Below are 22,728 nucleotides of genomic sequence, written 5' to 3' on the forward strand. Positions count from 1 at the left end.
TTCTGTTGTCTAAGACACATTACTGTTTCCTGTCTTGAGTAACAAAATTTGAGAACTGTGCATGTCTGAGGACTACCCTTTAGAATAATGATTTCAGAATCACTTATGGAGATGAACAAAAAGGGCGCTTGAACTTTACCTCAGACCTGTTGATTTAAGAATCTCTGAAAGTAGAGTCATTTTTAACAAATGGTTTTGTTGTGTAAGAGCCATTGCCTTAGGGAAACATTTGAGATATTCTGGTAAAAGAGTACAAAATTCAAACAGGTTAAGGTATTTTCTGTGTTTTTTTTTCCCCCCAATAGCTCTTTTATAGATGGACCTTGGAAGGTTTTATATTGCTAAGGTACTTTTCACTACTGGCGGTTCAGTAGGCATCATAATTAGAAGAAACACCTATCTAATTTTCTCCCCTTGTTCAGTTCTTCTGGAAATCAAGCAAGAAGGACTTTGGGAAATGAAAGCTGTTGGGTAGCCTGAAACTTGGGGAGCCATGGAAGCCCAGGTGGGGTTTGTTGAGCTCTGTTAATCTAAGCAAAGGGAGTTATTTATTTATTTTAGTAGAAAGTTCAGGATTTGCAAGAGATGACAGCTTTTACCTTAAACTCCGTTTACTTTCAAAGATGCTTTAAAACATCTTTAAATATCTTATTTACTCGATCTTATTTAAGTTCAGGGATTTAAAAAATGAGTTTATGGTTGATATGAACAAATGAAAATATGTTATTCTTTGAAGCAGCATAAAGATCGTTTATTACCCAGTTTGCATAGTCTCTAATGGGTTCAGTTGTTACCTCCTGGCTCTAACCTCAGTGTTTCAAGGGTGGGAAAACCCTTTGGTGTTAATCTTTTAAATCCAAAGTAAAGAAGCAATAATAACATCTTTATCTCAGCTAGTTCGCCATTGCTCTTTTTACAAAAGTTATTCTTGACATCAATAGATGGAAGTCAACATTTATTATTGCCAATGGATAAGTATTTTATGTAGATTAAGTATTGATCTATAATATTTATAGTACATGCTTTTAAGTGAAATATATGATATTTGGTAATTTTGTTATATTCAACATCTTTTATCAAATAATCCTAATATGATATTTACTATTTATGGTAGATTTTCTATATTCTCATAGTTTTGAGTGCTTTACATTTTTAAAAATAGAGCAATTAAATGTTTATGGATCAATGAATTATTTATCTTTGACACTCCTTAAGATATTATGCAATTAAATTCCCACTGCATTAATAAGATTTAGTTTAATGTTGCTTGATCTATTTATGTGGTTTTTGTAATGAATTCTATTTTGGTGTGACTGATACTGTAATATAGTGGTCCCTGTGATAAGCATCAATGGTAACCTGTATTAAACATGTTGAATTTCATTCTCAGTTTTGGAGACATAGAGTTCAAATAACAAGGTTTCTCCCAGCCCAGTTTTGATTACCCGTGTCAGGGTTATATTGACATGACACATCTTCATCTTTGATTTTTTTCTCTGCTGTTGTTATTCTTGATGTACCTGTGTCATTTAGATTTTCTTGTACTATTTTGTCTTCATCTCTAGATGGCCCAGAACATTGGCAGGCATTACTGCATATCTGCAGTGTACACGGAACACCCATGGCAGTGGGATATATCCTGGAAACCCACAGGATGAGAGAAAAGCTTGGCGCAGGTGTGATAGAGGTGGCTTTTGGGCAGATGATGATTATTCTCGCTGCCAATATGCAAATGATGTCACTAGAGTTCTTTATATGTTTAATCAGGTAACTAGAAAGTCTTCATGTTTACTTGGGTTGTGGAGAAAACATGGTATTCAAACCAAATGCATAAGCTTTTTTTTTTTTTTTTAAATACTAGGCAAAACATAAGGATTTGGTGTTTTTACTTTAGTTGACTTAACTGTCTTCAGGATCAGGTCTATCTTAACCACTAGTCAAGGCCCTCTATGGAATCCTTCCTTTCCAGTCACCGTCTCCCTTTGTGCCATTGTTTGAATATCTTTTTTAATCTGTATCCACTAGACAGAATCCTAACCATCCTTCGAGTTCACATTGAAAGCCACCTCTTGGATTCCTTTTATAATCACTTTGTTGAAAGTGATCACTTGGAATACTTGAACTACTCACGTGCTTTTAGTTATCTTTGCTTCTATGCATCTTTTTAAACCTTACCAGACTATAAGCAAGTGGAAGATGGCTTTTGTGTAATGTATTTTCTTTTGCCCCTTAGCACCTGGTAAAAATCCTTTTGCAATGTTAGGTGCTAAGTCCGTGTTAGGGTCAGTAGATAAACAAATGTAAAACATTACTGGCAGTGCATGGCAATAGAGATAAGTGCCAAATGAGTAGTTCGCACTCTTGTGAGTAGGAGTTCCAAGGGAGGTATTGATCACTCCCAGCAGGAATACTCAGGAAAGGCTTTATTAATCAATTGGGATTGAGGTATGTGTAGAATTTGGATAGGCAGAGAAGAGGTAGATGGTGCAACATCTTAACCTCATGTATTTTTATGTAGTATTGTATTTCACTCCAAGCTTGAAAAAATTTCCCTCCAGTGAGTTTCCATTAAAATTCCAGTTTTCTTGGGTTTGTAAAGCATTTTAAGAAGGCCATGATGAGTAAATAATAAAGTTTTTTAATTCACTGCTGTTTGGAAATGCAAAGTTAAAATGTCAGGATTGTGTTGACCATTTTGCTAATGACTGTTTTGTGGATCATTTTTGCCTTTGAAATGTAGATGCCCCTCAATCTTACCAATGCCGTGGCAACAGCTCGACAGTTACTGGCTTACACTGTGGAAGCAGCCAACTTTTCTGACAAAATGGATGTTATATTTGTGGCGGAAATGATTGAAAAATTTGGAAGATTTACTAAAGAGGAAAAATCAAAAGAGGTACTTTTCTAAATTCAGATTTGTAGCATACAGTGTCAACAAATGGTAGTGTGACAGAGTTCAAGCTGTATATTTTAAGGCCTGTTTATGTTTATCATATTTGAACTAAAAGCACGCCTTAAAATTTCCAGAATTTTGTTGAGATATTTCTGCTTCTTCTCTTATGACCTGTTTGTTACTGGGACTGGCAGAGGTGAAGTCTCAGTTCTTGGACATTAAGGTCCAGAGATCTAGCAGAGGTCGCTGGTGAGAAAGCAGTGTTCTGCCTCCACGTTGTGGCTTAGGCAGGGCTGCTTAGCTCAGCCTGCTGGATTTCTCTTCTCCACACACCCTTGCGCTCATCTTTTGTAATGAGAGTTTTGGTCACCCAGATCTTGTAGTAAATACCTTTTAATTGTCCTTGTAATGTCCTAGAGAAATGAGAGGCTTTTTAGGCACTTTTTTGAAATTCAAAATGATTGGACTATACAAATTTTAAAAATGCAGTGAATTCTAAAAGTGACATATTTTAACTTAACGGGACCACGATGAAACCATGATATGCTTGTCCACATGATATCTTTTAGGGGAAAAAATTGACAAGCACAGTTTACAGAATGAATGAGCAGCAAATTAATGTTTTGAGTAATTTTCAAGGGGCAGAATTGTGTTCTTAAGTTTTATGTTTAAAGCTTCATGAGAACTTTATATGTACAATTTCTTTTGTGATATAATCACTTATAAAGAAATGAATTATAGAGTTAGAGGGAACCTCAAGCAAGTTGTAAACTGAAGCCCACGCTTAGGTTAGGGCAGGCCTGAAAACAGAACCCAAGATCCCTGACTCATCCATAAGAGTTTTCTGTAGCATCACATTCACCTTCTCATACAATGCGGCCCTGACTTGCAATTCTGAAAGTGCTCTGTACACCACTGTGGGGAAAACACTGGGCTAAACAAAACCTGCATATTTCTTTATGTAGAACTTCTCAGATCCATTAATATTGCTAAAATGTAAATAATAAGCCTTGTTTTCCTAAATCATTCTAATATGTTTTTATATATCAATTATATATACACACACATATATCACATATACGTTCTAATATATACGTTTGGATATATCTAATATGTATATTATATATTTATGTATCTAATATATATTCTTATACACCATATATTTTATTTATGTATCTATATTATATATAAGATAGATATCTACATATATATGTAATATAGATATATTCTTATATATAATATATATATATATAAGAATTAGTATCTTGCATTCTGGCAATAAGTTTTTGGAACTGTGGCCCTGGTGCATTAGGCACTTTGATAGGATGTAGTTATTAAAGGAAGGAAAAAATATATATGTATATAAACGAGACTTAGACAGATAGTCCACCTCACTTGTCAGCGGGTAACATTTCATTTGTTTTCTGAACTTCAGGGGCCATGATTTCCTAATTGCTCCTGATACTTGATTGTGTCTCCAGGGCACAGCCCACTTTCCTGCAGTGAATTTTCCTTGCACTGGGAGAGGCCGTTTGGATTCTGGCTCTGTGATTAATATCATGCTGCATTGTTGCTTAAGATGACAGGTTAGCTGCCCACAGGATTAGCAGAAATTTCTGGGAGTGGGATGTTTCTAGTTACTAGAATAATTGTAATGACATTTGGAATGTGGACATGGAAGAACATTCGCCATCGAAGAATACATGTTTATGATGTGACCCTGTTTTGCTCACCTCTGAGCAACGTGGTGTCCAGAGGTGTGTGTTGAACTGTTTGCCAATCTGTGGAAGAATGGTCGGCTGCATTGATGGGTTCTTAGGTGGAAGCATCGTATTGAACTGGAAGTAGACATGGTTTCATTAGTTATTAATTAACCATGGGCTTATTCTTCATTTTTCAAATGGGGATGCTATTTTCTCTGTATAATTTGAAAAGTGTATGTGCACAAATACAGGCGAACAATTTTGCAAAATAGTTGCAAAGCTTGGATATGATTTTATTAGGTTATGAAATATAACATTTTTATGACCTCAGAAGCTAAGAAGGAAGTCCTTTTAAACAATCACGAGTGCATCAGTTAGTTCTGTAAAAATTTAGTGTGAAGAAGATTGCTGTCACTTTTACTGGCTAACATAGGACGGAAAAGTTATGATTATCTTTGGAAGCAAGTGATGGCAACTTATTAACTGTCAGCACGAGAAACAGGAAAATATTCAGGATTGAATAATTGAGATATAAATGTAATAATATTGCATGTGATGCAGTGACTGACATACAGTTCTTTGGCAATTTGAGCCACAGGCCATAGCTTTCACCATTTATTAGTGTAGTGAAAAAAATTAGGAGGCTTAAGGGGTTCATTTTAAGTTAATTACCACAGCATAAAATTATGCCAAGTTATCCTAAAATGCACCTAGCTTTAGATAGAGAAATAAATAAATTGATTTGTATATTATGTCTGAAAGTTATTATTTTATGGGTGATTTCATAACTAAAGTATTGTGGGGGAATTGCTTTTTAATCTGTGATTGAGCCTGGCCAACACAAGCTGGCACTTTGTTGTCTCAGGATAGGCATTAAAAGCTCTCAAACTGCCAGATCTAAGTAATATATTTAGTGGATCCTTTTAAAAACAGTTAAAGGTTGTCTCTCAGGCAACAGAAGTGTCTGTTATGTATTTACTAAAGTGATTTTTCTAATGAAAACAGTATGCGTATTTTATAAGATGAGAAAGTTAAATATAAAGATTAGATCTGGTGATGCTTTCTGGCACCCTTATTGTCTCTTATTTTAAAATATTGCGCCTTACACTAGTTTATATATAGACTTTTACAAGTGTATGGCGTTTTCATTTATTTTTAAAGTGTCATTGCTTCTGTATTGACAATTATGATTATTTTGTATTTTTTTTTTCTTGATCTTACTTGCCAGACTTTTCTGTATTATTAAGCTTTTCTAGGACTTTGTTCCTAAAACTTCACCACACATCAGAATCACCTGCTGGATTTGTTATATGCAGTGATTGCTGCCTGAGTTCCCCCTCCCTGCCATTCCCAGTTGCCATTTCAGCAGGTCTGAAATGGGTTCAGAGAATTTGAATTTCTAGTCAGTTTCAGGTGATGTTTCGGGCAGCATGACTTTGACACTGGCTTTGAGAACCCCTGTAACAGCTCCATTTTCTATTGTTGCTTTAATTTTTTTTAGGTTTTTAAAGTAGTACCTTTAGTGTGAATTGTTCTTTTTTTTTTTTTTTTTTTGTCTTGCTCTGTCGCCCAGGCTGGAGTGCAGTGGCGCAATCTCGGCTCACTGCAAGCTCCGCCTCCTGGGTTCACGCCATTCTCCTGCCTCAGCCTCTCCAAGCAGCTGGGACTTACAGGCGCCCACCACCACACCTGGCTAATTTTTTGTATTTTTAGTAGAGACAGGGTTTCATCGTGGTCTCGATCTCCTGACCTCGTGATCCGCCTGCCTCGGCCTCCCAAAGTGCTGGGATTACAAGCATGAGCCACTGCGCCCGGCTGGCTTCAACAGTTTTCAATACAGCAAGCCCTCACTTAAAGTCATCTATAGGTTCTTAGAAACTGCAACTTTAAATAAAATGATATATAATGAAACCAAATTGACCATATGCTAATTGATGTAAATAAGACTTATAAAATCCCTAGAGATCATTTCTGGTCACAAAAATATCACCAAACTTCCAAATAAAGACCCCAAACATTTCTAATATTAAACATTGAAATAAGTATGAGCCATACACATATTTAAGAAAGATTAATAAAAACGACAATTATTTACCCATTGTGTTAGTTTTCACCCTGCTAATAATGACATACCTGAGAGTGGGTAATTTATAAAGGAAAGAGGTTTAATTGACTCACAGTTCAGCACATCTGGGGAGGCCTCACAATCATGGCAGAAGGCAAAGGAGGAGCAAAGTCATGTCTTACATGGTAGCAGGCGAAGAGAGAATGAGAGCCAATGAAAATGGAAACCCCTTATAAAACCATCAGATCTTGTGAGACTTATTCACACAACAGCGGAGCAGTCAAATCTTAAAGCTCCAAAATGATCTCCTTTGACTCCATGTCTCACATCCAGGTCACACTGATGCAAAGGTGGGTTCCCATGGTCTTGGGCAGCTCTGCCTTTGTGGCTCTGCAGGGTACAGCTCCCTCCCGGGTGCTTTCACAGGCTGGCATTGAGTGTCTGTGGCTTTTCCAGGCACACAGTGCAAGCTGTTGGTGGATCTATCATTCTGGGGTCTGGAGGACAGTGGCCTTTTTCCCAGAGCTCCACTAGTCTGTACCCCAGTAGGGACTCTTTGTGGCTGCTCTGACCCCACATTTCCCTTCTGCACTGCCCTAGCAGAGGTTCTCTATGAGAGCCCTACGCCTGCAGCAAACTTCTGCCTGAAATTCAGGAATTTCCATACATCCTCTGAAATCTAGGCAGAGGTTTCCAAACCTCATTTCTTGACTTCTGTGCACCCACAATCTCAACATCACGTGGAAGCTGCCAAGGCTTGGGGCTTGCCCCGCTGTGAAGCAACAGCCCAAGCTGTACCTTGGCCCCTTTTAGTCATGGCTGGAGCAGCTGGGATGCAGGACACCAAGTCCCTAGACTGCACACAGCACGTGGACCCTGGGCCCAGCCTATGAAACCATGTTTTCCTCAGAGGCCTCCAGGCCTGTGATGGGAGGGGCTGCTGTGAAGACCTCTGATATGCCCTGGAGACATTTCACCATTGTCGTGGGGATTAACATTCAGCTCCTTGTTACTTATGCAGATTTCTGCAGCCTGCTGGAATTTCTCCACAGAAAATGGAATTTTTTTTTTTTTTCTATCACATTGTCAAGGTGCAAATTTTCCAAACTTCTATGCTCTGCTTTTCTTATAAAATGGAATGCCTTTTACGGCACTCAAGTCACCTCTTGAATGCTTTGCTGCTTAGAAATTTCTTCTGTCAGATACCCTAAATCATCTCTCTCAAGTTCAAAGTTCCACAAATCTCTAGAGCAGGGGCAGAATGCTGCCAGTCTCTTTGCTGAGATGAAACAAGAGTCACCTTTGCTCTAGTTCCCAACAAGTTCCTCATCTCCATCTCAGACCACCTCAGCCTAGACCTACAAGCCTCTAGGAAGTCCCAAGTTTCCCACATTTTCCTGTCTTATTCTGAGCCCTCAGACCGTTCCAACCCCTACTCGTTACCCAGTTCCAAAGTTGCTTCCACATTTTTGGGTATCTTTTCATCATCGCCCCACTCTATTGGTACCAATTTACTATATTAGTCCATTTTCATGCTACTAATAAAGACATACCTGAGACTGGAAAGAAAAAGTGGTTTAATGGACTTACAGTTCCACATGGCTGGAGAGGCCTCACAATCAGGGCAGAGGGCATGGAGGAGCAAGTCACGCCTTACATGGATGGTGGCAGGCAAAGAGAGAGCGCTTGTGCAGGGAAGCTTCTCTTTATAATACCATCAGATATAGTGAGACTTACTGTGACAAGAACAGCATGACAAAGACCTGCCCCCATGATTCAGTTATCACTGATTCAGTTATTACTGGGTCCCTCACAACACGTGGGAATTGTGGGAGTTACAGTTCAAGATGAGATTTTGGTGGGGACACAGCCAAACCATATCAATAAGTGTTGGTTGATTGGGAGCATTAGTGAGAAAGGTCTAATGTATCCTTAACTGTGATATTGGCTTGCTTCTGCCAAGTGCCAGCATAGGGGGACTCACTTTGAAATTAATTTTTAGCTTGAGGTTTTTAAGAACACGAAAGTAGTATAAAGGAACTGTTTGAAGGTCAACTTGTGTTTCCAAATTGGCAGAGAATAATTTTTTTTTTTTAACCTCCTTCTACCTGTTGCCCAGGTCAAAACAGGCACGTTTCCTGGCTCTCCTTCCATGAAGCTGAGGGATTGCTGGCTAGGCCTGATGCTGGAGGTGGTGTCCTTTGAGTTTCCAGCTTCGTAACAGGGGGTCTTATCCTGGTACCCTGTGTTGGCACGGCCTAGGCCCTGTGTGGAGGTCAAAACATACCTCATGGTCATCAGAGTTCAACCTCAGAACTCTCCGGGTTTCTGCTGTTCTTTGGCGACCGGGTTTTGGAGGAGGCTCTATTTTCCTACTTCTCAGTGATGCATTTAGAAAGATAACTTTTCATTTCAGCATTTTTCACTTTCTGCTGGAGAGTTCTTCAGAGTACTCGGTCCTCTGTATTTCTAGAAAAGGAAGTGCACATACGTGTTTGTAATCTCATATATTTCAGTAACACCTTAGGGTAGAATCAGTATTTTGGGATAGTTTATCTTTTTTTTTTTTTTTTGAGACGGAGTCTTGCTCTGTCGCCCAGGCTGGAGTGCAGTGGCGCAATCTCGGCTCAGTGCAAGCTCCGCCTGCCGGGTTCACGCTATTCTCCTGCCTCAGCCTCTCCGAGTAGCTGGGACTACAGGTGCCTGCCACCATGCCCGGCTAATTTTTTGTATTTTTAGTAAAGACGGGGTTTCACCATGGTCTTGATCTCTTGACCTTGTGATCCGCCCGCCTCGGCCTCCCAAAGTGCTGGGATTACAAGCGTGAGCCACTGTGCCCGGCCGATATTTTATCTTTTAATATATGAGATATTTACAGATTAGCACAATTACAACTAAATTTATTGTTCAGTTTTTTTTAAAGTTTTGAATGTGTGGACTTTATGAGGATCAAGCATGAGACCTGATGGTAGACACATCATCTCTCCTGAAGAACTATGATTATTACATGATCTGAGAACTCCTGCCATGCCTTATGTGCAATATTCTTCTCGACCTCTTTTCCCCTTCCACCAGTTTCTTCAGTTCCTCCACTGTTATCCTCATCATTCTCTTTAGTTCTATAACTCAGTAAAATCCGAGCTTTAACCTTTGCCATAACCCTGATGGTGATCACAGTCAGACTCTTGTTGAATAGCAAATGCTTACCTAAGCAACCTGCTGAGAAGCCTGCGGAGGTATCCCGTGGCACGTAAGGCCAGATGTGAGTTAAGAGTGACAAATATACTTTTAAAACTTGACTTTCAGAATGCAACGGTTCCATCATTAATCAGTATAATAACATACCTTGAAATAGGTATGATCTCAATAGTATACTTAATTTGGAACCAGGAGAACATCGTGAAGACTACTTGAGCTTATTAGGATCGGCTGCTGCAATGATGATGATATAGGTTCCTCTATTTGTCATCTCCAAAACCATTGCTCCACCTATGCATGTGTCTGTTAATTCTTGCTTTTCCGGTTATTAGAATGAACAAAAGTATTCCTTTGCTACTCGATGATTGAAAACGTAAATATGGGAGGGCCTAGATCACTTGACCTTTCTCAAAAACTCCATGAATTGCTTAATTTATATTTTTACTGGGTATGTGAAGATATTTGTCTTCTGCTTTTTTTTTTCTTATTTTACCATGGAATGAGATGTTCTGAGCACTTGTAGAGTTCTTGGTCCCATTTTACAAATGAGTAAACTGAATCTCACAGGCTGATTTGCTCAGGGACATCTAAACTTGTAAGAGACAGACTTGAGATCTCAACCCAGGAGTATTTAACTCTAGGGCACATAGATATTATGTCTTCAGTGTTAACGACTATACATTAAATATCATCAAGTTTCATTTATGTATTATCTTGTATATTAATATGATAACATCAGAAATTTATTAAATTAACAAATGTCTTTGACCTAATTTTGACAAAACTTCCAAGCCATTTGTATATTAAGAACTTGAAATATCCTGTCTCTTCCAACGTTTGACATTGAGCACTTTCATTGCCATTAATGTGGTGCATTTGTTTCTTCCCCATTTTATCTTCGATAAAGTCCATTCGCTCATGTTTTCAGTTGGTCCTCCCACTTTAGTGTGACAGGTGCAAGAGCAGGTGGAAGAGGCCTTCTGACTCTTGTGGCTGGAGTGGCCTTCAGGGAATGAGGCCAAGGAGAAATCTGATGCGTTCTCCTTACACTGGTTGCAGTTTTTAAATGAGCTTTGTGTGTCAGATTTCAGGAATACTTTTTTTAATCCAGTGTAATTTTTCATGCATTGTTACCCCTTTTGTGTCACTTTTTGCCACTGTGACATATTCAGAGCTACTTCTGTAACCAAGCTACAGAAGCATTTAACATTTTCTGATGATCTGCTCTAGGGAATATTTTGGCAACAAATCCCTTTCCTCCATTCTTAGCCATTCGGAGTGAAATAATGAGAAAAATAGCTTGTTTTCAACTAAAGCAATTACTGTTGTTAGTCCTGTACCTTCTTAGAGATATTTGTTTTTTTTATAATTATTAACACAAGTTAATTTCTTTACTGGCATTATCTGGCAGGGCATAGCAGTAGTTCTTTGATCATGTAATAATGATGAATTTTTCAAGAAAGATGATGTGCCCATCAGATCTCATGTCAGGTCCCTATAAAATTCCTACATTTAAAACTTCAAAGAAGTATTAAACAATAAGTTTAGTTGTAACTTTGCTAATCTGTAAACACCGCCTATATTTCAGTGGTGCCTTAAAATAAAATCAATATTTTTGTGTATTTTAAAGTTTTGCATCCAGTGGGGATTTTATTAATATTTTTGTTAGCCATAAAGCATATTTCACCATGTTATCTCTTTTACCTCATTTTTGTGTAAAATCTTCAAATAACAGTAAGTCAGAATAATAGACAAAATCTTAACTAAGTTATTCCAACTACTGTGAATTCCAATTAAGATTTTGGACTTACTAGTTTAGCATCTGTGTAAACGGCTGATTGACAGATTCAGTAACTGACACAGCAAGAGTCAATACCCTTCTTTATAACTCCAGAAGTAAGGGCTTCTAGTAGAATGACATTCACCCCCATACCTGTTTGTTAGTAGGAACATGAACTAGGATGCTAATGTTCCAATGAATCATAAAAAATGAATCAACTGAGGATTCTGCAGAGCTTGATTACAGGCTCTTCTTAATTATTTGTCAGTTGATCATGTTAATATCTTTGGTTTGGGGGGAAGTACCCCTTGAGAATGTGTTAGTTCATTAAAATAGGGTGTTTGGATTAAATTTCATTGCTCTGTATCCTATATTTCTCGGCATATTTCCCTCGGAGCAGTTATCACAATCTAAATCACTTTTTAAAAATGGATTTATATGCTTGTTTTGCATTTTCTTCACCAGACTATAAGGTTGAAGATAGAGCTTGTTTCTTTCTTTTGCTGCTGTTGCACCAGTGTCTGGCTCACATTGGCCCTCAATAAATAGTCAGTGAACAGTAATCATGAACATTTAAAATGAATATTGATACATATCGGATACATGGACACTGATAACTGTTGGCTTCTACATCAGCTCTTGTACTAGTGAATAAGGATATAAATGTAAGACATTTTGTTGTCTCTACCCTCAAGATGTTTACATTGGAGGTAAAATAAGGAAAAAGTTGTGATACATTATGGTAAGGGCAGTAAAAAGTCAGAAAACTTATTTTAATAGGATCAAGCTGGGGGAGAATGGGACTTTACAGAGGGTCAAGTGGCAGTTAAGTTGGATGCATTGGTCCTGTTTTTATGTGAACACAGACATACAAATACAACTCTCCTACTACTTCTAGAGTCTATCATCTTAAAAGAGAGGCCAGTTTCTGGATTAAAACAGTAAAAGCGCCAACATTTTTTGAGTGCTTGCCATGTGCCAGGCATGGTTTTAGGAACCTTGTATTTATTATTGGAACTTAATCTCCACAACATTCAGAAAGATAGGACTATTATTATCTATAGTTATGAAGAAAGGAAGCAGAGCTACCAAGAGGTGAAGTGTTCAGGCTAGGTACTCACGGTCAGCATTTGAAGTCCTGTTCTCATCTATGTATTTACTGTGGTTGCTTCACCCCATGGTTCCAGGGTTGGGATCTGGTGGATTTCCAAAGTCCTGACTTTTTTGTAAAGTGAACTAGGGTGGGATGGACTGAACTTCTTCCAAACCCTCTTCAGCCCCCATAATTATACGTTGTGTGAAGTGTATTGGATGCAAAACAGGATTGAAATCTCAGTGGAGATCTTCTGGGATGATCAAAAGACATCTGTTAAGATAGCCCTGGCTTTCTGGCTTTGCACTGGGGCTTAACGCCTTTTAATGCTTACTTCTTGATTAGAGGTCTAGCCAGCTTGCAGATTCTCTGATCCTACCTCTGGAATGTTTTTGTTGTTCTTTCTGCCTCGTGTCTCCCTCTCATGAACGTTTTGCTCAACACAAAATCCTCTTGACACCAGTAAGTCTCATTAGCCCTGGACGGTTCAATTTATTTCTCTCAGGTGAGACATACAATTTATAGTAAACAATAGTTGGTTGACTTTTCAGTGGCATTGCCTGACAGATGTTTACATCTGTCAGTTACGAAGTGAGCGAATAAAAAGAATCCAATAAATGAAACAAGTAAAACAAAGTGTGGAAGAGTGCATTTATTTTATTGTATTCGATCTTAAAAGCATTCATTGAGTTGGGAGGAAGGGAAGACGCAGTTCATTCAAGGTATAGGAAACCACGTGTGCAAGGGGATGGGGGTGAGATCATACAACACATACAAGGACCTAGCAGTAGCTGGGCATCCCTAGAGTATTGAACATGAGCAGAGACTAAAGAGGTGGGCAGTCTTCCTTCTTTCCTTCCTTCTTTTCTTTTCTTTTTTTTTTTTTTTTGAGAGAGGGTCTCACTCTGTTGCCCAGGCTAGAGTGCAGTGGCATGATCTCAGCTCACTGCAACGTCCGCCTCCCAGCTTCAAGCAATTCTCCTGCCTCAGCCTCCCAAGTAGCTGGAACTACAGGCATGGGCCACCACGCCCAGCTATTTTTTTTGTATTTTTAGTAGATACGGGGTTTCACCATGTTGGTTAGGATGGTCTTGAACTCTTGACCTCAAATGATCCACCCACCTCAGCCTCCCAAAGTGCTGGGATTACAGGCGTGAGCCACCATGCCCGGCTGGCAGTGTGTATTTCTTAATAATAATAGTTTGATTTAAGCTAATGCATGCACAAAAATGAAGTGTTTATAAATGGTTTTCTAGATGAACAGTCAAGATCTTTTTATTCTGGTATTGTGTGACATCCTTTCCTTCTCTTTAATTAACCTAATTGCCTTTCTTTTCCTCCATTTGAGATACCACCTAGCAGTCTTTTCACCAGTGATGTGGCCACTTACGTATGCTCTTTTGAGCTAAATATTACCAAATGGCTATACTTGAATGAACTGTTCATATCTGAAGATGTTTTCATGAGAAACAAGTAAAAGTGCCTGTTGGGTTCTCATGTGGAATTTGAGACCGAAGGCCAATCTCACTGTCCATTAGGATTTTGATTCTACGAAATAGTTTATGGTGGTTTTAAAGATCTTTCTTTTTTCTCCTGAACCCCTGCTAGCTAGGTGACGTGATGGTTGACATTGCAAGTAACATCATGTTGGCTGATGAACGTGTCCTGTGGCTGGCGCAGAGGGAAGCTAAAGCCTGCAGTAGGATTGTGCAGTGTCTTCAGCGCATTGCCACCTACCGGCTAGCTGGTGGAGCTCACGTTTATTCAACAGTAAGTGTAACATTATCGTAGACTCTGAGAAAAAAGTGCATTTCACACATCTCTCACCCGAAAGAGATAGGTGTCTTCTCCATTATGGGGTGGATATCTTCTCTTACTGCTGATTATTACAGAATTTCTCCTTAACGTTTTGTAAGTTACAACATTTTATAAGTTATTACAGAATTTCTTCTTAACATTTTATAAGTTAATTTTGCTTTTGAGTAATTTTTTTTGGGAACTGGAAAATACTTTCTTAATCTGTAATTTGAATGTTTATCACCATCTAATCCACTGAAAGTGTTTCTGCAATGGAAAATAAGAACACGATTGTATTGCCCCACTGGCACATACCCATGGTCCATCCGAGCTAATACTCTGTTTTGGGCCCTGAAGGATATTTTGAGAGAATGTCTGATTGTTTGCCCAGGTTTCAATCTCAGAAGAGAACTGGGATGCCTTCCAACACTTGTGAAGCTATTGGCATTTTCAGTCAATCCCGCTCTTGGGATAATGACATTAATAAATAATGATCACTCAGTTACATAGTATTAAATTGTATTTATGCTAAATTGAACAGTTGTAAATTTCTTGATATACTGCTTACTTTTTTGTCCTAGAAAGGTGGTGAATACAGTAAATAATGTGATACTCCCTTAGCAATCATAGTTTGATCTGGCCCATGATTTTCATTTCCTAATTATTTTACTGGGCTGACATAGTGTGGAATATTCTACACTTCCTCCTGTGATTTTACACAATTCAAGATTGCTATTTTCCTGTTGATCTCTGAGACCTTTTTTTGATGTTACCATGTTTTATTGCTCCCTTTGCTCAATTAAGTTTAGTATTTTCTTTTTGGAATAATAAATAAAATGGAGTCTCAGCATGGCTACTGTCTTTGTTTTTTGTTGGTGTGGTTTTTTTTTTTCAATATTTATTTATTTATTTTTTGGGGGTGGAGTCTTGCTCTGTCACTCGGCTGGAGTGCAGTGGTGTGATCTTGGCTCACTGCAGCCTCCGCCTCCCGTGTTTAAGCAGTTATCATGCCTCAGCCTCCTAAGTAGCTGGGATTACAGGCAAGCACCCCTATGTCTGGCTAATTTTTGTATTTTTAGTAGAGACGGGGTTACATTATGTTGGCCAGGCTGATCTCAAACTCCTGATCTCAAGCTATCCACCCGCCTCAGCCTCCCAAAAGTGCTGGGATTACAGGCGTGAGCCACCGCACCCGGCTCGGTCACTGTGTTTGTAATGTAAGTCAGTGGAGTTTCCCTCTCACATTCATGACCTCAGTTGAGACTAGCTTGTCATATTTATGTCCACCTCGGCCATTTAGATCCATTTTAAATCTCATCCTTTAGCCATGCTTATTAATCAGCTGGAAGAACTTCCCCCCTTTCTCTGAACTGCATTAGTTTTTCTGAGAACCCAAGGGTACAGTAAAGGTCGTAGTAGGAATTTGCATACCATCTCAATGTGTAAACAAAGTTCCAGGAGATGATACATCTACGTATAATAAGTAAAATGATATGGCTTCACAGGTGCCTCAAAATGACAGATTTCTTTCTTTCAACCAAGGTTTCATGTGTTGGGCCTAATGACTGCTGCTTGTCATAAGATCTGTGGTTGTTTACATGTGTCTTTGACTAGTAAAAAATTAGAATACACATTATTAACAAATAAGTTGAATTAAAAAGACTTTTCACTATGTTTACATTGTGAGGCAAAAACGAATACAAAGATTCTTTATGCTTGAAAAGTTTGGAAACTACTAATTATTTTCTATCACATGCATAAGACTTGCCAAATTTTACTTTACTTTTTATATTTTTAAATTTGTATCTTATTTCCTAATAGATTGTAAGCATCGTGCACCAAAATTTCATGCTTTAAAGAAAAAGACATCCATATGTGATACTTAGAATGGTGCCTTGCCTGTGGGATAGGCATATACTTAATCATCCTTAAAGGAGGGTGATGCCATGTTGTCCCTAGAATTTACAGTAAATCCTGTCACTCTGCTGGATGTGAAGGTGTGGCTCCTTGTCACTTCTCATGCCCACTCTGTCCTCCAGTGAGTGGGCCTGGTGGCTGTCTGTACTGACAGGTTGTATGTTTTGGGGGTTCCCCTTGGTTCACTCTTGTTCCTGAATTCCTTTAAAACTCTAGGGCAGGTGCCATATTTTTCAGATGATTTTTCTGACCTAATTTGCTTTTTTTTTGAGACTGAGTCTTACTCTGTTGTCCAGGCTGGAGTGCTGTGGCACAATCTTGGCTCACTGCAACCTCTGCCTCCCAAGTTCAAGCAATTCTCTTCCCACAGCCTCCTGAGTAGCTAGGACTACAGGCATGTGCCACCATGCCTGGCTGATTTTTTGTATTCTTAGTAGAGATGGAGTTTCGCCATGTTGACCAGGCTAATTTGATTTTTAAATCTGTTCATTTCCTACTATTTAAATTAACATCTCTCTTCCTTTTCTGAAGAAACAGCTTTGGAGACTGTAAAGCTTTTATTGGTGAAACTTAATGCAAAGAGTTAATGATCTTCCTGTAAAAGAAATAAGTAAATATGGCCAGGTGTGTCGAGTGCATTTCCCAAACTCTAATATTTAGCTCTCATTCTTCCTGTAAGATGAGCATTTAGAGGGTCCACTGATTCTCTAGCTGAATTTTTTTCAGGATGCTTCCATTTTTAGCTTGTTGTTTTCCTTCGAAGTGCTCCTTAAATTATTTTTAATTGACTTCTTAGACCTCATCTTCCGTACTTCATGACTTCTTCTTTTCCTTTTTTTTGGGTCTCTCTTCCATTTTAGGACATCCTTTCCATTCCAGGGTCTTTTTTTTTTTTTTTTTTTTTTAAATTCTGCCAGTTATCTACACAGTGATTTTGTTTAGCAAGAACCTGGGCTTTCTGGTTTGGCTAATGCATAGTGTTTTGTGCTTGAAAAGTCTTTGAAAGTGCTTTTCCTTTGTGCTATAAATCGTTCATAACTCCTGTTTGATTGACTTTTCAAGTATTCACCCAATATTGCTCTGGAAGCTTATGTCATCAAGTCTACTGGCTTCACGGGGATGACCTGTACCGTGTTCCAGAAAGTGGCAGCCTCTGATCGTACAGGACTTTCGGATTATGGGAGGCGGGATCCAGATGGAAACCTGGATAAGCAGCTGAGCTTTAAGTGCAATGTTTCAAATACATTTTCGAGTCTGGCGCTAAAGGTATGTTACATTCTGCAATCATTTAAGACTATTTACAGTTAAATTAGAATGCTCCAAATGTTCTGCTTTGCAAAATAACCTTTTTAAAAGATTTTTTTTTTTGCAGGGAGTTAGATATTATTGCTTTTGCTACTGTTTTAAAGAAAGCTCTAACCAGGAAGAACTGCATTACGACTTTCATGGGCCCTAGGCATTTTTGCCTTTGATTCCCTTTCTCTACATAAAAATATCAGAAATTACATTTTATAACTGCAATGGTATAAATGCAAATATACTAATGTTACATGTTAAAATATTTTATTTGACTTAAAGGTTTATTTATTTGTTGTTTTGCTCCTGATTTTAAGACAATAAGATGTTTTCATGGGCCCCTAAAAGTATCATGAGCCTTTGGCACTGTGCCTGCCAAGCCTAGTGGGGAGGTCAACCCTGAGGCCAGGTGTTTAATCAAGCAAGCTGTATATCAAAATTTTTGGCAGAAAACACAAATATGTCATATATCTTTTTTTAAAAAAAGTGTTTCATTGAAGCAAGCAAAATGAAAGCATTTTTACTGATCTTTAAAATTGGTGGTTTAGCTATATTTGACTACACTGTATTGAAGCAAATAGAGGAGGCATAACTCCAGCACCCTAATGGAACCACATTTTTTTCACTCAGCTTCCTGTGGGCATGTGTAATTGTATTCTCTGCAGTTTTAAATCTCACAGTACTTTATTTCTGTCTTGTCCCTCAGTAATGTCACGAACAATATTCCAGTCATTTTAATGGCTGCGTAATAACTGATCCAACAGGTGTTAGGTGTTCTGGTTTAGTGTGAGAACTCAATAAATATTGAATGAATGAACAAATTAGTGTATTTTTGTATACTTTTTCTTGGTGACCACCATTAAAGAGAGCTAATTTGCTAAATTTAGAAAATCCCAACTGCCCAAGAAAATCTCAACTAGGTCAAAATGTCTGATAACAATATATTTACTGGATACCCTATACTCAGAGGAAAATTGGCAAGATTTGCCTGTTAACATTGGCGCTAAGAGAGTTGTGCTGTGCCACACTCCTTTGGACCTGCTCAACTTTCCTTATTGTGTCTCATATTGGGAAAAAAAACCCAAAAAACCACAAACATACTATAAAAGAGCAGAAACAGCAACACAGAGAAGCCCATGAGAGAAAGGTGTGTTTTTTGAGGAATACTTAAAATTGATGAACACTTCTGTCTTAGATGATCACAGTTGGTAGAAAGGGATTAAAAATGATGAAACCCTACATTTCATCAATTTCACAACCTACCCCTCTGGGTAAGGAGAGTTTCTTCTTGCTAAAGCAGAAGGCTTTAGATGGACACTCAGATTTGTCAATTTCATGCTAGTCTATCCTTTTAAGGGATAGACCAAGGAGAGAGAGCCATAGAGCAAGGCCAGAGAGCTAGGACACATTACACAATTATTCATGGTTCATAGGTGGACATGAGTAAACTGAATAAAAAAGGAACACATCCCTCATGACAGAAAATTAGTTAAAAATTCTAATGTTAATGGCATAAAATGTGCTTAAGCTTTAGCACTTGAACAGAAAACTAACTTTACATGTTACATTTTATACTAGGGCAATTTTTGCTCTTTCTTTGCATCCTTTTTTTTTTTTTAATCTCTTGAATATACTAACTAGAAAACCTGACCATCCAGAAACTGATTGCGCTGCCTTTAAATGGGAGCGTATGCTGGTATGTGAAGTTAAACCCATAAAGAGGCAGTCATTACTTAGCAGTAGGTGCCTCCTTGATTTGCTTCCTGCATATTTCAGAATCTCTGTCCTTCCCTCTATACTCCCTCCTCAGCCTGCTTGGGACTCCCATCCTGTATTGCACAAACCATGGTAATTTCCTAGTTAGTCTCTGTGTCTCTTGGCTGTCTCTTCAGCTAACGTGTATCAGTACGATGATGCCACTTAGTAAAATATTGAAATACTTCCTTACTGTTTAGCAAATAGCTGCTGCCCTAGTTCTCTGAGTGCTTCCTCAGCCCTCCTGCTTCTTCTGTTGGGACCACCACCCAGACCTCTCATTTCACCATTTCACACCTGAAGGCCTGGCGCCTGCAGAACAGGAGGCCTCTGGGAGCCTTCCCTTCTGTGCAGGCTGTTCTGATTGTCAGTGCCTGTGCCATTTCGGGTTGTTAATGTTGCGAGCATTCTACCTGGATCCTCCCCAAATGGAAATTGACCTTGTGCATCCCTTCATAAATGTCTCATGTCTCTCCAGAGACTGTTCAGTAGCTTTATCATTTGACGTCTTCCCTCTCTCCCCGCAGTACTTCCCACCTCTCCCTTTTATCCAGCAACAGCAAACTTTCCTTGGTTCCTCTCCCTACTACCTGGTCATTCTCAAGCAGGCTTGTGCTAGTTCTCCTATTTGAATCCCTACTCTTTCCCTCCCTTCCCAGCTCCTTGGTGATAACACTTAGCAGAAATGTCACTCCAAGAAATTTTGCCTAATCTCATCCAGTTCTCCACTCCCACCCTTGTCTCCTTTATTTTTCTTCCTCGTTTTTCCCATAATGCCTTGTTCGTCTCTCTCTCATTGCCTGTCACACGTGGGAGCCTGAGAACCAAGAGGGTTTCTTAGTTGCCTGAGGGCGGGCCTAGTGCTGGAATCATCAGTGACTTCATACCTGGCTTCAGTTGGTCACCAGTTGGTGACAGAGTTGCCTGATACTTGCCTCTTACTGACAGCATCTATCAAATCTCTTCCAATTTTTTTCTCAATGAAATGTTTCCTTTCACTGTGGTACCATAACTCAGATATGTTAGCATAACAAAATAGTATCTGTTTTCAGTAAACTACTTTACTTTTACTGAGGGCTTTGGAAATAAGCTGGTGTTTTGAGTTCAGCTGTAATGTAGCCAAAAAGGAGAAGTAATTATTCTTTATACTTCACCTGACTAGAATTTAGAAATCAGTTTTTCTTTACACATCCCAGACATCTAGAGCTTCAGTCCGGCTGAAGTCTCTTGAATTTTTCAGGCTAGTCATTATGCATCTTCTTGCTTCCTGCCTTCGTTTTTGCACTTTTCCAGTCCATCCCCGCTTGGTGAAATTCCTGCTACTCTCCCTCTAAAACTGCCTTTGGATTCTTCCTTCTCTTCTTCAGACAGAATTAACCAGTGCCTGTTAATCCCATTGTGCTTTGTTCATTCTTCAGAATAATTATAAGGTGATACAGTGGTGGAGTGAGCTGCAGTGAGAGGCCATATATGATACAGTGACTAAGACTGTGTTCTCTCTGTAGCCAGACAGTCTGGGTTCAGGTTCTCTCCCCAACTTAAGAGCTGTGCAAATGTGGGCAACTACCTTAACCTTTCTGAATGTCAGTTTCTCGGCTGTTATCCAGATCATGAAATGGTACTTCACTCGAAGGGTTGTTGAGAGGGTTAAGTGAGGTAAATATGTAGACATTCACCACAGTGCCTGGCACAGAGTACGCACTCAGTAAATATTAGCTCTTACTGTTTTGTTGCTGTTGTTATCTCTCCTTTGTTAGATTATGAATTTTGGGGGACAGGGACCACAGCTTATTTATTGCATTATGTATCTCCAGTCTCTGCATAATTCCAAGCCCAGAGTAACTAAACATTCAATAAATGTCGAATAAAATTAATAGCCAAACTTAGTTAGCAAACAAAGTCAGTTAAAAAATTAATTCTAAAGTCAAATGTAATTGCTGTTAATCTTCAGTGAGAAACTCAAAAGGTGGTATGCAGTTAATAATTATACACAAGAAAATAATTAGGAGATATTGTAGCATCTGTCTGTTTAAAGTCAAGTAAGTCGTCAAGAAAACATAGATAAATTAGTATTTTATTGTTTTGAATCAGATGTTTCTTTGGCTCATTCTGATTTTCATGTTAGAATTCTGTAGATTTTAACCCATAAAGATTTCTGAAAATTTTATTAACTGCATAGTGGATGAAGTCCAGATTTTTTGATAAGGAAATATGTTAAGATCTAGTGAAAGTATTTGAATTAACCTCCGTTATGCTTATCATTTTCCTTTTAGCTTAATGTCATTGTAAATAGTGAAATATAGATGAATTTAGCAAAGAAAGCAGCTATGTGGTAACAATCATTTCATGTGTGTTCATATTTCATCAATTTTTAATGTTAAAATGAACACTGAAACTGAATGGTAGAAGTCAAAACATGATGACGTTCTAGATTATTCTTGGCAATTTAGTTAAGGCATTTTCCTCTCCCCCAGCCCCCAGATAACCATCTTCCATGGTGCTGCAGTGACAACAGTAAAAAATAACCACCGACAGTTCCCTAGCCTTTTGTGCTTGTCATGGTCACGATCCCATCTGGTCTTCACAACCATTTGTTACAAAGATGATTAGCTGTGTTTGACAGATGAGACTCAGAGAGGTTAAACAAAGTTGTGCAGTGTTAACCAGCTGCTAAGTGGTGAGGCTGGAACCCAAATCCTTTCTTATTTCAGATCTCATGTTCTCTCCATGGTATATGATTTTTCAATAGTAAATGTTGGAAACCGAAAACTTGTTTTTCCCAAAGGATCTTAAGACGGATTTTTCTACTTTATTACCTCTCATTCGTGTGTTTGTTATCTGTATCCATTGCTGTAATCCATATATTTTTAAATAAATATATGGTTAAAGAACTTACAAACTTTGCGCTTGCCACCCTCGGGCCAGGTGGAAGAAGGTGTAATCATGATAAATGCACCAAATTAAGTAAGTGTTTTGCGGTGACTAATAGATTTACAACCTTTCTGTAAATAATAAGTATTTCTTTTAAAGAAATTAAATACACAAGTATTCCATTGTTACTATAAAAATCTAAATATTATTGATACGGCTGAAGTTTGCCTTATTGGCACCTAGGCCACTCTACATGCCAGGGAACCTGCAGTTATTATTTAGTAATGTTTGTATTGGACTTGGAAGGATATTTTAGAAGCCTTAAATATGTAACAGCCATGAGTATATAGCTTTGGTCAC

General features: G+C 38.5%; 1 protein-coding gene across 2 annotated transcripts in view; it reads left to right on the plus strand.

Moving 5' to 3' along the window:
• ADGRA3 (adhesion G protein-coupled receptor A3) overlaps positions 1-22,728 on the plus strand; it is a 130,783-nt gene that overhangs the window by 79,227 nt on the left and 28,828 nt on the right. For both annotated transcript variants that reach the window (XM_032135627.2, XM_032135628.2), the window contains exons 9-12: positions 1,566-1,767; positions 2,741-2,896; positions 14,341-14,502; positions 17,509-17,712. In XM_032135627.2, the coding sequence (XP_031991518.1) occupies positions 1,566-1,767; positions 2,741-2,896; positions 14,341-14,502; positions 17,509-17,712 (724 nt within the window). The remainder of the gene's footprint in view (positions 1-1,565; positions 1,768-2,740; positions 2,897-14,340; positions 14,503-17,508; positions 17,713-22,728) is intronic.

The sequence above is a fragment of the Hylobates moloch genome, unplaced genomic scaffold, assembly GCF_009828535.3.
Source record: "Hylobates moloch isolate HMO894 unplaced genomic scaffold, HMol_V3 SCAFFOLD_17, whole genome shotgun sequence".
Lineage (NCBI taxonomy): Eukaryota > Metazoa > Chordata > Mammalia > Primates > Hylobatidae > Hylobates > Hylobates moloch.